Here is a 15,901-nt window from a genome sequence, read left to right on the forward strand (position 1 = left end):
TTTAATATCTGAAATAGCTGAAAGAATGCAGAAATAAAATTTTCCCATTCATTTGAATGGGGCAAGATTTTCAAAATAAAGCTAAATATTTCAAAAGTATGAAGTTTAGAAAACCTCTGAAGAGAAGCATGAATGTCCTTGAAGAGCTGAACATTTTGATAGCTGAAGCTGAAAGTATGCTGAAGTTGAATTTCCCCATTCATTTGAATGGGGCAAAATTTTCAGAATAAAGCTGAATAATTTAAAAAGTATGAAGTTTAGGAAAATTCTGAATAGATCCCCGCATGTCCTGAAAAAGCTGAACATTTTGATACCTGAATGGTTTTTCTATCTGCTGAAGTAGTCAAGGGCCAAAAAATGTACGGAAGAATAATAAATAAAGACAAGGAAAACAAGATCTTTCAGTAAGTGAGATGGGGAGGCTGATTGTACAGCATTTGGTTTTATGGTAATACACACACGTCAGCACACATGCAGGTGTCTCTACTGTACATGCATGTACAGTCTTATGCAAAAGTTTAGGCACCCCTTGATAAATAACAGATTTTGGTGATTTTTTTATTTGAACAGATGTTAACACAGTTTCTCTTGGAAATGGAAAAAATGCACAATATTTTCTGCAAACAGTGATGCATAGTTACTTCTTATGCCATAAATTGAACAAAAATAAAAAATAAAAACATTATTATGGCATGGTGCAAAAGTTTGGGCACCCTACACAATCAGTACTTAGTAACACCTCCTCTGGCAGATATCACAGCTTGCAAACGCTTTTCATAGCCAGCTAAAAGTCTTTCAATTCTTGTACTTGGGATCTTCTCCCATTCTTCCTTGCAAAAGGCTTCTAGTTCTGTAATATTCTTTGGTCGTCTTGCATGCACAGCTCTTTTAAGATCTACCCACAAATTTTCAATGATGTTTAAATCAGGGGACTGTGATGGCCATTCCAAAACCTTCAGCCTGCGTCTCTTGAGGTATTCCATAGTGGATTTCGAGGTATGTTTAGGATCATTGTCCTGTTGTAGAAGCCATCCTCTTTTCAGCTTCAGCTTTTTTACAGATGGTGTGATGTTTGCTTCCAGAATTTGCTGGTATTTAGTGGAATCCATTCTTCCCTCCACCCGTGCAATGTTTCCTGTGCCACTGGCTGCAACACAACCCCAGAGCATGATAGATCCACCCCCATGCTTAATAGTTGGCAAGGTGTTCTTTTCATGAAATGCTGCTCCTTTTTTTCTCCAAACATGCCTTTGCTGATTGTGTCCAAAGAGTTCTATTTTAACTTCATCAGTCCACAGCACTTGTTTCCAAAACGCATCGGGCTTCTGTAGATGTCCTGTTGCATACTTCAGACGTTGGATTTTATGATGGGGACGCAGATAAGGTTTTCTTCTGCTGACTCTTCCATGAAGGCCTTGTCTGTGCAAGCATCGCTGCACAGTGGAACGGTGCACCACCACTCCTGAGTCTGCTAAATCTTCCTGCAGGTTTTTTGCAGTCAAATGGGGGTTTTGATTTGTCTTTCTGACCAGCATACGAGCAGTTCTGTCCGAGAGTTTTCTTGGTCTTCCAGATCTCATCTTGACCTCCACAGTTCCCCTGATCTGCCATCTCTTAATTACATTTCTTACTGTGGAAACTGCAAGCTGACAACGCTTTGCTATCTTCTTGTAGCCTTCTCCTGCATTGTGGGCATCAATAACTTTCATTTTCAGGGTCTTACACAGCTGCTTAGAGGAACCCATGGTTGCTGGGTGTCCACAAGTGTGTGCACAAGGTTTGAAGAGTCAAAGTATTTGTACAGCTTTGAAATTGGCATTTACCAATGACAGCTGTTGCTGTGCATCAGATCTAACGAGCTGATTAAGGTCTGATACCTTGTGAGAGACTTTGAGACTCTGGAACTCTTAGGGTGCCCAAACTTTTGCACCATGCCATAATCATGTTTTTATTTTTTATTTTTGTTCAATTTATGGCATAAGAAGTAACTATGCATCACTGTTTGCAGAAAATATTGTGCATTTTTTCCATTTCCAAGAGAAACTGTGTTAACATCTGTTCAAATAAAAAATCACCAAAATCTGTTATTTATCAAGGGGTGCCCTAACTTTTGCATAAGACTGTACATGTGCAGCAACAAGGTCTGCAGGTACAAATATGTGCTAAATATAAAACAATATCAGGGTTCATCACACATTCCTGGACTTGACCACACATGCATACAGTTGACTGTTCACAAACACACTTGTGCACATACACTCACACACATATAGGCATACATGTAAGAACTGATACACACATATCAGGACATCAGAATGTAGAGTAGGCGAACACATTACACAGTGTATTTATCTATCCAGTTACTCATGAGCCCCTGAAAAAGGGCTGTATCTCTTATATTGTTCTTTCTATGCTGATATAAACCTGCTCAAATTAAAAAAGGGACATGGCAATTTAATGTAATGCCCATTATTTCATTTCAAAATGAATGTACTGAAACACAGTGCTTAAAAAAACACAAAATGTAGAACTGTCCAAATACTTATAGTCTGGACTGTACAAAGGCTGTCCAGGTTTGAGTGAATGCAGAAATTTCAAGATGAAATAGTCAAAGGTCACAGCTGTTATTGCTAAAATAATTAAAACTCAGATTTTCTACAGAAACATAAAAACTGTGGTGAATCATCCTCCCTGTTCTCCTATGACTGATAGTGTGTATCTGATGAACCTGACTCCCTGCTATTACCACACAACATCACATCACATCTCATCTCTCTCCCCCACTGCCTGTTTTAGCTTAAACAGACATGCACACCCTCAATATCGGTCACTCTGAAAAAACACAAACACACGTCACCTTTCTTTCCACGGCACTGTCACTTCCCATGAATATGAGGTTTGTATTTCTGACTGTGTAGTTTATGAGCAGCATTCACTTACTTGTTATTCTAAAATGAAGATTCAAATGTTGCATTAAGGCTTCAGATCTGAAATGTGGCACAAGTCAAACCATCTAACAGTTACAGATCTTCAAGGAGCTGTTGTCCTCCACCAGACATTCATGGGCTACAGAGATACACTTACGCAGCGTCTTTGAACTCCGGACAGCTAAGAAAAGGCCAAAAGTTCTGGCTTGTTCACTGGCAAAAGTGTTAGTGTGTGTGTCTGTGTGTGCACACCAACTGCTTACATCTGGTTTAAGAGGCCACAGAGGGAGGCTGCATATCAGTTACTAATCCCTGTTTCCCATCAGTGTGAATGTGTGTTCAGTGTGTAGTAATTCAGATGTAGGATGATGACCAGTGCCTGGTGCATCTCTCTTTCCTTCTCTGTTTCGCCATCTTTAAATGTCACAATAAACACATTTCTAATTGAGAAATATGTTTAATAGAACTAGAGCATAATACATTGCTGGCAAATGCAATATTTTTGCAATTATTAAAGGTAGGGTTAAAGATTTTTTTCAGAAGAATTTGTTGTTGCTTATCTTGAAATTCTTTTTTTCAACCTGATGAATACTTGTCTACTTTAAAAATCAAGCTTTCTCTTGCTGGTCTTTCCAGGATCTCCAACCCTACCTTTAAATTAACCAAGGCTTTAAACTGGTGGCAGTTTTTTCACAATAATAAATATGGAAAAGTCTGAAATAGGATGTGGCCAAGTATGTAATTCTAATCACTGATACAACATGATATAATGGCATGATGAAAACACATCATCAAAGCTGTGGAAACAATTTTGAACTGACCTTATAAACATTTTAGGACCTAATTTCACATAATGATATCGGCATCTTGTGCTACATGTGTTAACCGTTTTTTTTTTTTCAGCATCTGCAAAGTATCAAAGGTTTGTTAACAGGCCAAATTAGATTTAAAACCCATCTAAGGGAACATTTCATTACATTCTGATTAAATATTTCATTACCTGCTGTTATTATATGATCATTATATCATGTTGCTGACCTTGGGAGGTTTAGATTGCAAATAAAAGCATTATGTCAAAGGTGAAAATTAGCTGGAGACCAAGACATTTGGAAAAGTAGTGCCATAATGTTTATTGTTTGTCTGATGATATTTTCCCAGAATAACATCTGATTAATATCATCAAAAAGAACCTGGCACTGCTTATGTCACAGAGCAGAGCAGATCTAACCAGTGCAAAGTCGGCCTTTTTATTATGGACTAACTCTGTGTTGTCAGGCCAAGTAGAGCCATTTGTTTCCCAGACAGAGTTAACATCAGGACATGCTCCCTAACACACATCACATCCAAGAACAGAGACATGCCACTAACCAAATGTCACATGACAGCCTTCAAAAAAAGGTTTTTGCATAACCATGAGGGCCTGGAGAGTTTCCTTACAATGATCCAGTCTGAAGTTGGGTAACATTCAGAGGGCATCTGAGTGTGTGTGGGTTTAATGGGTGTACTTCTATATCCCGAAACATTGTCACCTCTCTCCTGATGTCCATTAATGAATGCACCAATGTTGTTGCCCTTGGTTATCACAGACTGCCGAGCAATTACAAAATATTACCTTAGCTACAAAAAACATGTTAAATATGAAACAAAACAACAAAGAAAAGCTGTGTTGTCACAAAAAAGCAGTCATGAGTCTGCTTTATCATCATTCATGCTGCTGACGATTTAGTTTCTCCTTTCCAGTAAAATCTGTGAAATTGTGTTGGTGAACAGCCACAGAAATATACTAATATACAGACAAATTCTGTGTACTTGTGAATACTTAAAAACAGCAGCAACAGCAAAACATATTCTCCTTTACAGTCTGTGTTCATGGAAGGATAACTGAACAGGTCATGGAGGACACAGTCTCAAATTCTCAGTCCCACCTCTGAGCACCAGGCTTCAAAATCAGCAATACACAGCATGTGTTATGACAAATTTTCTTTATTTCTCAGGGTAAAAACCTCTCTACAAGCACATCTTACTTGGACTGACGCTACCAGCTCAACAGAAAATTCAGCGTGAGCCGATTGCAGCAGAACATTATGTGTTAAAAGGTTTTTTCATGCGTGGACAGTGAAAACATGGTGATGGTTCACACAGGCTGAGTGTGTGTGTTTCCTTAGAGAAGTTCTCAGCTGGTGTCCCATGTGAGTGAGCTCAGGTGTGCTTTATGCACTTTCAGTTAAATCTCAAGACTGACTTCTGTTCATTTCCTATGGGTGTATTTTGACAAATTAAAGGAAAACCTAGCATAAAGTGCACAACAGAGACTTAAAGTGTATCCAGAGGAGCTTCCGTGCTCCTCTGCTGGAGGGAGGAAACATCAATCTTCCAAAACAGATCCCCTCACTGTGTTCAACACACCTCCTCATCCTCATTAAGACATTTCTAGAGCTGCAACCATTGGTCGGAACAATGATAGACAATTAACTGGCAACTATTAATAAGCAACAATCACCAGCATTTTCTGGTTTCACCTTTTTTTAATGTAAGGAGCTGATGCTTTTCTTTGTCAGATGTGAGAATAAATTAAATATCTTTGGATTTGTTGGACAAAACATGACATTTGAAAACACCACCCTTGACTCTGGAAAGTCAAATGGGCATTTTTTTTCCAATGTTTGACATTCTGCAAATAAAATGACAAATAATATAATTAGGAAAATAGTCCGCAGATTAATCAGTGACCCCTGCGTGTTTCCACTCATTTATTCTGGACTTTCATTTTCATTTCACACCCGTCTGCACCTACAGCCCCCCAGCCTGGCTTATAAACATCCAAAATATGAGTCATCAAATCGCTCACTTCACCACACCTATTAGCAGTTTGAAACCCTGTTCCAACACCAAATAAAAACCAAAACCTGAAGTCAGCTACTACCATTACATTCATTAGACCACCACTAGTGAACTTCACATCCTGACTGCACACTTGTCCCAAACACAGGATATTAACATTTCTTTCTTATCTTCCCCAAACACTGACTCAGCAGCGCAGTTATCTGTCTACCTAGTAGATAATCACTGTCATGTCCCCTCTCTGGCTGTCTACACAGTAGATCACTTTCAGAAACCCATCTGTTCTACATTACAAAGCCATTCATCTGTCATACAGACCATACTGTTTACTGCTGTGGATCAACCAGGCTGTTCTGGCCCCTGACAAACAGTTAAAACAATTAAATGAGACTGCTGAAAGAAGAAATAACACAATCTTTGTCTAACACATGAAAAGCTGAATTTATAAGAAGAAGAAATGCAACATTGTTCAATACAATACACTGCTGCAGGGATCCTTGGCCCAGCATGACTAGTAGCTTCTGGTGTCTTATGTTTGCTAACTTCAGTTAGAATTTGTTCTATAACTAATTTTTCTGACTTTATGACTCTTCTCTAGGTGATTTACTGCTAAACTATGTTATTCCTTAACTATTGCTTGTGACCAGAAAACCTCACAAAGATTCAGTTTAAAGGGTTATACACCCACTTTAAATGTCATCACACCATTCAATGGCTGTTATCAGTTGTTATCAGGACCACAGATGTGGCTTAGTGGGGTCCTACTCCACCTCCTAGTCAGCTCAGTAGGCTGTTATCATGTGCCGGACCTTTGGCATCATGGTTACAATACTAAATGCAGTGTGCCAGGTTAATAAACAATGGTCCTGTTCCAAAGTCCTGTGTGGTGGCACCCACCCTGACCTTCTGTCTATGCAGATTCTGTTGCTCTTAATACTGCACATTGTTGAATATTCATAGATGCTGGAATGCACAATGAGGACCCAATGTTGAGGCCTATTCCAGAGGTTCACTGAAATTTTGGGGGGAAAACTGTGTTAGACTATATATTGTTTATAGCTGAGTATTTTTATATGCAAATATTAAAATGTCTCTGAAGTGGAACTCTAAAGACCACCAGAAGATGCTAGGGGTTCAGTGTCTCCTGAGCCACACAGGCCCTAACACAAATACCATTTTAATGTGTTTATATACACACAAATCAATCTTTCTCAGTCTAAATGCAGGCCTGGATCAAATGCTGCATGCAAACAAACTCTATGATGGGAAATGTTCTGCTCTCCCTGAAAACTCTATAACCTGTGAATGTAAAACCAAACCGAAGAAATGCCAATTGTTATAATGATCTGTGTGACCTTTAGCCTACTTAAATCTACCATTAGCCAAAGCTGCTCACAAACAGTAAGACACGCAATTTATTGGTCCTTTTCCCCTGTAAGAAGCAATGCATTTGCTACCATGAATAAACACAGGGAGCCCATTCAGCAGCAGCTGTAACATCAGGAAACTGATCAGGATCAGTTTGGTTACATATTTTTGGAGGATAAACCTGTAGAAACCAAATTTTGGTTCCAACATCAAGTGTAGTGGTGTTTGGTGTCCAGGAACACATAATAACAAAAAGTCTCATAGAGTAGTTAACAAAACTGGGTGAAAATGTCTCAGAGATGTGTATAATTGTTCAAATCCTCCACAATAATGTACAAGGAGTGCATTAACAGGCAAACTCAAAGTTTTAATTTGGGTTTGTTAGAATACAGGTGCTGGTCATAAAATTAGAATATCATCAAAAAGTTGATTTATTTCATTAATTCCATTCAAAAAGTGAAACTTGTATATCATATTCATTCATTACACACAGACTGATATATTTCAAATGTTTATTTCTTTTAATTTTGATGATTATAGCTGACAACCAATGAAAACCCCAAATTCGGTATCTCAGAAAATTAGAATATTACTGAATACCAATACAAAGAAAGGATTTTTAGAAATCTTGGCCAACTGAAAAGTATGAACATGAAAAGTATGAGCATGTACAGCACTCAATACTTAGTTGGGGCTCCTTTTGCCTGAATTACTGCAGCAATGCGGCGTGGCATGGAGTCGATCAGTCTGTGGCACTGCTCAGGTGTTACGAGAGCCCAGGTTGCTCTGATAGTGGCCTTCAGCTCTTCTGCATTGTTGGGTCTGGCATATCGCATCTTCCTCTTCACAATACCCCATAGATTTTCTATGGGGTTAAGGTCAGGCGAGTTTGCTGGCCAATTAAGAACAGGGATACCATGGTCCTTAAACCAGGTACTGGTAGCTTTGGCACTGTGTGCAGGTGCCAAGTCCTGTTGGAAAATGAAATCTGCATCTCCATAAAGTTGGTCAGCAGCAGGAAGCATGAAGTGCTCTAAAACTTCCTGGTATACAGCTGCATTGACCTTGGACCTCAGAAAACACAGTGGACCAACACCAGCAGATGACATGGCACCCCAAACCATCACTGACTGTGGAAACTTTACACTGGACCTCAAGCAACGTGGATTCTGTGCCTCTCCTCTCTTCCTCCAGACTCTGGGACCCTGATTTCCAAAGGTAATGCAAAAGTTACTTTCATCAGAGAACATGACTTTGGACCACTCAGCAGCAGTCCAGTCCTTTTTGTCTTTAGCCCAGGTGAGACGCTTCTGACGCTGTCTGTTGTTCAAGAGTGGCTTGACACAAGGAATGCGACAGCTGAAACCCATGTCTTTCACATGTCTGTGCGTAGTGGTTCTGGAAGCACTGACTCCAGCTGCAGTCCACTCTTTGTGAATCTCCCCCACATTTTTGAATCAGTTTTGTTTCACAATCCTCTCCAGGGTGCGGTTATCCCTTTTGCTTGTACACTTTTTTCTACCACATCTTTTCCTTCCCTTCGCCTCTCTATTAATGTGCTTGGACACAGAGCTCTGTGAACAGCCAGCCTCTTCTGCAATGACCTTTTGTGTCTTGCCCTCCTTGTGCAAGGTGTCAATGGTGGTCTTTTGGACAACTGTCAGGTCAGCAGTCTTCCCCATGATTGTGTAGCCTACAGAACTAGACTGAGACACCATTTAAAGGCCTTTGCAGGTGTTTTGAGTCAAATAGCTGATTAGAGTGTGGCACCAGGTGTCTTCAATATTGAACCTTTTCACAATATTCTAATTTTCTGAGATACCGAATTTGGGGTTTTCATTGGTTGTCAGTTATAATCATCAAAATTAAAAGAAATAAACATTTGAAATATATCAGTCTGTGTGTAATGAATGGATATAATATACAAGTTTCACTTTTTGAATGGAATTAATGAAATAAATCAACTTTTTGATGATATTCTAATTTTATGACCAGCACCTGTATAGCTTCACAGTACAGCTTAATTTAAAAGGAATTATTATAAATAAACTTTAATGGTGCACCACAGCTCACTCCATTCACACCAGCTGAAAACTGACTGGGAACCACACACTAGAGAAATGTTGGAGCGAATTAGCAGGCATAGAAAAGAGATGTGGAAAACAGCTCCACGTTAGGAAATGACCTAATCCTGAGTTTAAATTCCTGTTAGCATAGGGCTTACAAGTTCTTTAGCTCTGTGCTAACATTTAGTATTTCACACTCAGAAAATGAGACAGCCCAGGATTTACTAAAGCCTACTTTAATGTAGTTACAGATGACTTTTTAGGGATATTATCAGAAACATGGAGTTAAGATCATTGGTGTGAATCACTTAGAATAAAACAGAAAAAAAGAGCAATTTATTAGTTGTTAAGTGAAATGTTGTGACATGGGTACACTCTGGGTTTGCACACATGACAAAGATTTAACTTGCCTCTAGATGAGTTTAGGCCATGGTTTATGCAAGTGATGCATGGAAATGCAAGTGTGAAAATTCTTGTTTGTGTTTATGTCCGATCGATATGAATGATTTTGTTGCATATACACTACAGCACAACAGATCTGCTTCGAGACGTTGCCTTCTGCTACAGTCAGTCTAATACAATGAGCCATTCAGATGTAGGTGCTCTAGAGAAATTGTTTCAAATGACTGGGTTTTGGTTGTGTTTTAGTAGCTACAATGTACAAAGGGAGATGTGGCAGAAGAGTGTTTAACAGCCACACATTTTGTTTTTTTAGTTTGCCTTTTAATTTCTGCTTTACAAACTATAAAACGTAATCTATTGGAGAGAGGCTGCAGAGCTAACAGAGCATACAGAGGGTGGACAATGGATGTCTGTGCAGTATTAAAGCAGCGTGGGGGCAGAATGGTAGAAACGAACGATGGTTACCACTGAAATAAAGCAGAAGATCATAATTTACAGAGTAACAAGAATAATGAACCAAACTATAACTACAAGGAGCAAATTTCACTCAATGTGTACACAATTCAAACTTCACAGTCTTAGATACACAACTGCATTGAAAAGCCAGGAAACTAAATCTGATTTGTTAATTATTTCACTTTGCCCAGAATAATTTTATAGCTACAAACGTACTCCATTCTCCACAGCTGAATCCATTCTGTAAATTTAAACACACACAAAGGGCACTTGGTTGATCTAATTCTGATCGGTGCTTACACCTAAAGATATTTAAGCCTGTGGAAAGATAAGTCAAACGTGCCTCAAGCAGTACTATTATCTGAAACCCACATAAAGTGTTTTCCTGCCTTGCAGTTTATACAGCTTGGGTTAGTTACAGGTTAACAGGATAAGACTTTCAAATTCACATTTATAATGAATTCTTCATTTGCATGGGGAAAGGGCTCCAGAGCAGTCACCTGGCTACCACACTGAGCCGGGTTGTGGCTTGTGGAACAACATGACAACAGATAGGAGGAAAAACATTCCCCATTAAGGTCAAGGTCAACTAGCACAGCTACCAGTGGAAGCCTGAAGTAGGTCACTGATTCCTACATGCAGTGTTGTGTTTTCCTGAGTAAAGATAGAACCTGCTCTTACCCAACGATGCTTGTGTGTTTCATCACACCGATATTCAAACAAAAACCCTATAAACCCAACCAGATCTAGACCGAGTCTAAGATCCAGGTTCCATATTAGATACACAGGCTGCACCACAGTAAACTCTGCATGTGACCATTAGAATAGCAATGACGCCATTTTAAAAAAGCACTATTAAAATGAATTACAGGCTGTATTTGTTGACTAATTTTGGACTTAAACCATGTCTAGTTATACAATAATGAGGTCTGGGTCAGAAAATCCAGAATTAGTTCTACAGCATGTAAATAACAATGAGGTTTGGTCTGAACCACTCTATTTCAGTCAACAGTTCTTTCTAATAATGAATACTGGAAACCAGACTAAATCACAAAGTTTAGTTGCCGTTAAATTTATGTTGCTAACAACAGCAGGCTATAAAACTACACAAGCCCATACTTGGAGTGGTAAAGTTTAACCAGAGCACCAGACTAAAGAGAGTTGTAATGAATGTGTTAAAATAGACTTTTTCTGATTCTGTTCAAACCTAAACCTGTCTACACAACCCGATTACAACCACCATGACTTAGAGGTGGTCTAGTCACACGAAGTCCTGGTTCATCAGGAGAGGCAGGAGCACCTTCTCCTGCGCAGAGCTCACACTGGAGGCAGGCTAGGATTAAAACCATCTTAGAAGAAGGGACACGTAAGCACAAAAATCCCTGTTTCATTCTTGGAAACAGGGCAGGTTCTGCTAGATCCATGCTGGGCTCAGTAGCAACTCTCATCCATGCCCAGACTAAAACATTTTAGATTCATGAAGTCATACTTTGGTTCTCAGCTACACTTGAGGTCCTTCTCAACATCAGGCTCTGTTAGAGAGAAACCCGAACTGAAGGGGAGTTCAGGTAGAGCCCAAACCCAGGTGAATCCAGACCAGGATCAGAGCATTAACGCCTCGCTGACAGCAAGCCCCAAACCAGTTGCAGCTCTGCTCTAGGCCACGCAGCAGTACCTCTTCCACCATGACTTTGACAGACTCTTCATCTTGTTCGGTGTCTGCCTGTGCTTTTTCCGTTGTTTTTGTTTCCCTCTTGGGTGTTTATGGGAGTTGTGGTCCTGCAGGCTGGCCAGTATGGCTGTGTCAAATACTTCCTTAAGATTTTTTTGGGTAAGGGAAGAGCAGTCCATGTAGGCCACAGCCCCAATCTCCATCGCACAGTCCCAAGCGTCTGCTGGGTCCACAGGCTGCTCCCGGTACTTAGCCAGGTCAATGAGAACCTAAAGAAAGGAGGAAACACTGTTACGCCAGGAGCATCACTAGCATTTACTGTATCTTAAAACTGCTTACTGTATACTGTATTTCCCATAAACATGATAAAGTTTTTGAGAACTGATATCAGTAAGAAACACAGATGTTTAACAATTTTTCATTCTTTGCTTTACTGTAAAACATATGGAATTTCTTGGTGCCATAAAGCAGACTCAGTTCATTTGTTTGATTACATGATGACGAGAATGTTTAAGAGTTAATAAACAAACACTAGAAGTAGACGTAATGTGAATTATCGCCCACACCTTGACATCCTCTCGGAGGTCACACTGCGTCCCAACGAGGACAAGGGGAGTGATGGGGGCGTGTCTCCGGATCTCTGGGACCCACTTCTCAGGAACGTTCTGGAAAGAGGCCGGACTGACGACACTAAAGCACAGCAGGAACACATCTGCACTGGTGTAACACAGAGGACGCAGCTTGTCAAACTCATCCTGGAAAGGTTGGGAGAAATCCAGTGTTTATAAGAGTGTTGAAGAAAATGAGAGAAGCTCTAATTTCTCCAGTAAACAACTAACATATATTGATAAACTGAAGAGGTGTCACTAGCATTTAACAGCACGTAGTGATCCGCAACATCCTGTTATTCCTGTCTCCTGGCAAAATTAGACAGGGTAGTGGGAGAAAAAAAGGAAAAGAGGGGGAGGAGAGAGGGATGACATGATGATAAGGTCAAAGAAGAGGGAGCAACAGAAAAGACCTTTTTTTTCTTCTTTTGGTGTGTGTATGCATGCAAGAGAGTGAGGGTTAATCTAGTGTTACTGAGATAATAAACTATTACGATATGTCTGGTTCTAACTTTCTCTCACTGCCTTGAGCTCTGACTCTGTCCTTCCTCCCACTAGGATCCTCCTATTCATTCTGTCGTCATATCTCAGAACACAGTAACACACAGGGTGATGATGATTTCTTTTTTATTATTTAAACTTATGACATCCTACATGCACAAATTCATGGACTAAACTCCTGACATATTATTGGCCAACTGCTAAATATGAATTTTACTCGCCCAGGGTCGGCCGGAGCTCAAACCCAGAACCTTCTTGCTGTGAGGCGGCAGCACTAACCACTGGTCCACTGTGCCACCTTCTGATGTAAATTCATAATCAAATATCAAATTGAATCGAGAGAACTGTATCAACATTTGTAGCAACATTTTGAGTTAGTAGGACAAAACACTAGATGTTTGTTATGTTTGGGAAAAAAACTACTTCAGTTTTCTACTAGAAATGATTTCTTGGGGAAAACAATGCTTGACATCCCATGCTTGACTCCTGCCAGGAGTCTTTGTTGCATGTCATATCCTCTTTCTGCCACATTTTACTCACATTTCCTGTGTAGCACTACACTGTCAGTTATCAACTTAAACAGCATTTGTGCTTCAGTATTGGACTAGAAATAGAGAAAGAATAACTTCTCCCTGTCAGATGCATTGTTACCAACACAATCCAAAAGGAAGTGTTGTTGCTGCTCTGTGTGTGTTTGTGTTGAGATCACTGACCTGTCCAGCTGTGTCACAAAGCTGTAGTTTGACCGGCTGCCCATCCACTGACACCACCGCTACACACACAATCACACACACGTCATAAGGTCAATAACAAGTGTAAAGCATAGTGTAGCTTTCCAGTGAAAAATATAAAGTAATAGAGATCTATATGAACAAAATGTGCTGACAACAATCACACAACATTAACTCTGGTAACTATTTGACTAATTTAAAGAAAAGATGCAATTAACTTACTGGTCTATCAACAGAAGTAACTTGTTTCATTGTTTAGTAAGTATTTGTTTCCGTAAGTCATCCAGGTTATTGATTATGTGGAATAATCGAACTTCAGGTGAAATGTTTTGACATTTGCAGAGGTAAAAGATGGGCCAGTGTATTAAAAGGTTATGACAGATGTTCTATAATTAAAGAAATGTATGTAAAACATACTTCACGGCGACTTAAACCATATGTAGAAAGGCTAAGATATCATTAAAGTAGGCTTTTTGTCATTAATTAGTAGAGTTGTCTCCGTCCTTTACCTGAGAAGTTGTCAAACGCGGTCGGGACATACTCGGTGGGATACCCGTTGGTGGTGTAGCTGACCACCAGGCTGGTTTTCCCCACAGCTCCGTCCCCCACCAGCACACACTTCACACGTCTCTCCGCTGCCCTGCCTCCCGCTGCTCCTGCCCCGGACAGCTGCGTCCTGCCGGAGCCCGTGTCCCCGCTCCGGACTCTCCTCGGTGGGACAGGCGGAGCAGGGGATACTGGTGCCGGCTTATAGCCACCATCGCCCCGCGGAGGCATCTGGCAGGGAGAGGAGGGTGACATAGAGCAGGGGGAGACCCGGTGAGGAAATTCAGTCCCGGTTTGGTCCAGTTTTCACATCGTCCATTCTTCCGTTATCTGCCGAGTTCCAGAGCCGTTTGTGTCAACTGACTTTGTTGTCGCTGCTGTCCGCTTTCTTTTAGTTTCCATGGTTAAATTATACAAAATGTGTACATCTGTTCAACTGGCACAGCCCAGGACTGAGGCCGGGTCTGTTTTAAATTTCATGGCTCATTAAAATATGAAGTTAAGTCTGATTAAAAGAGTACCGATTCCACTGCCGCTAGCTGTCCGCTGGTAACAGTCAGTGTCTGTCCAGTCATCGACAGAGAGAGCCGTGCTAATGACATCACCGCGCGCGTGTGTGTGTGTACATGTATGACTGTCGCTATGAGGACCACTTTGCTTTAAATACCTTGGAACTGAGGACTTGTTGGTCGGTCCTCACTTTGGCGCACGTTCAAATGGCTGCTTGAGGATTAATACTAAGTGTTAGGATAAAATTAGAACTAGGTTTAGGGTAAAGGCTGGGTTAGTTCTAATAGTTAAGGTTATGGGAAGGAGCTAGGGAGTGCATTATGTCATTTAGTGTCCTCACAAAAACTGAAGTAAAAACATGAATGCGTGTATGTGGCACTTTGTCAAAAAGTTTGTCTCATTTTACCAGCAGAGTTTGTTACTCCTATAAAAACCAGTGGTGAAAAATCACATACCTATATTATATTATGTACTGTATTATAGCTGCATTGACAGGCTAAATAACATTTAATACTATAGCCTATAGGCTAGGTATAGCTAGTCAAGCTTACTGTTAATGTTGTGTGGATTATTCTGTAACAATGCATCATATTTCATAGCCTGGCAAGTAACATTAAAGTGTCCAAAGCAATGCGGTGCATTAGAAAATATGATAAACCCCTCTGAAATGCTTCATAAACTATATTATATTTAAAATATTAAGTACCTCAAAATTGCATTTCATTTTCAACCACTGCTACAATCCACTTGAGCTAAGAATTAGATAACATAGGACCAATAAATATGATTAGCGATACAGTACCTTATCAAACTTTTTTGGTAGACCCGGATAGGACATTTGCACCATCTAATGGAGTGAAAAAGAAACATGATACTCATTAAAATCTTATATATAAACATAATAATATTTTAGTGGTCTTAGAGTTTCAGGTAAACTATTGAAAATCATATTCATATTGTACATCATATAAATCTATACGAGTCAGTTACAGATTATATCATACAATTCTTAAAGTGAAATCTGCGAAGGATGCGGAACAAAATACACGCAAGTCTGTGTTTTCACACGGACGCTTTTCTGGGCTGTACCAGTGCTTTATGTATGTTGCATAGTGAGAGGTTGAAGAGATTGTTTCTGGACAGTATTTAATACTGTTTGTTCATCTGACAGACAGATCATCTCCGTTCTCGTGTTTCGCGGTATAAACATGTCCTCCGCGGAGGTTGTTCTGGGTTTCCTGGAGGAGGCGGAGCCGTGGCGGCTTCGGTCCCC

At 40.1% G+C, this 15,901-nt stretch overlaps 1 protein-coding gene across 1 annotated transcript; it reads right to left on the bottom strand.

The window, feature by feature from the left end:
- Positions 1-9,422: 9,422 nt before the first annotated feature.
- On the bottom strand, positions 9,423-14,729 carry rhoua (ras homolog family member Ua). The gene is made up of 4 exons (XM_020589945.1): positions 14,082-14,729; positions 13,555-13,613; positions 12,299-12,487; positions 9,423-12,001 (listed from the first exon to the last, which is right to left on the bottom strand). The coding sequence occupies exons 1-4, from the start codon at positions 14,371-14,373 to the stop codon at positions 11,717-11,719; spliced, it is 825 nt and encodes a 274-aa protein (XP_020445601.1). The 5' UTR covers positions 14,374-14,729; the 3' UTR covers positions 9,423-11,716.
- Positions 14,730-15,901: the final 1,172 nt, after the last annotated feature.

This window comes from Monopterus albus, unplaced genomic scaffold (genome assembly GCF_001952655.1).
Source record: "Monopterus albus unplaced genomic scaffold, M_albus_1.0 scaffold10.1, whole genome shotgun sequence".
In the NCBI taxonomy this organism is placed as follows: domain Eukaryota; kingdom Metazoa; phylum Chordata; class Actinopteri; order Synbranchiformes; family Synbranchidae; genus Monopterus; species Monopterus albus.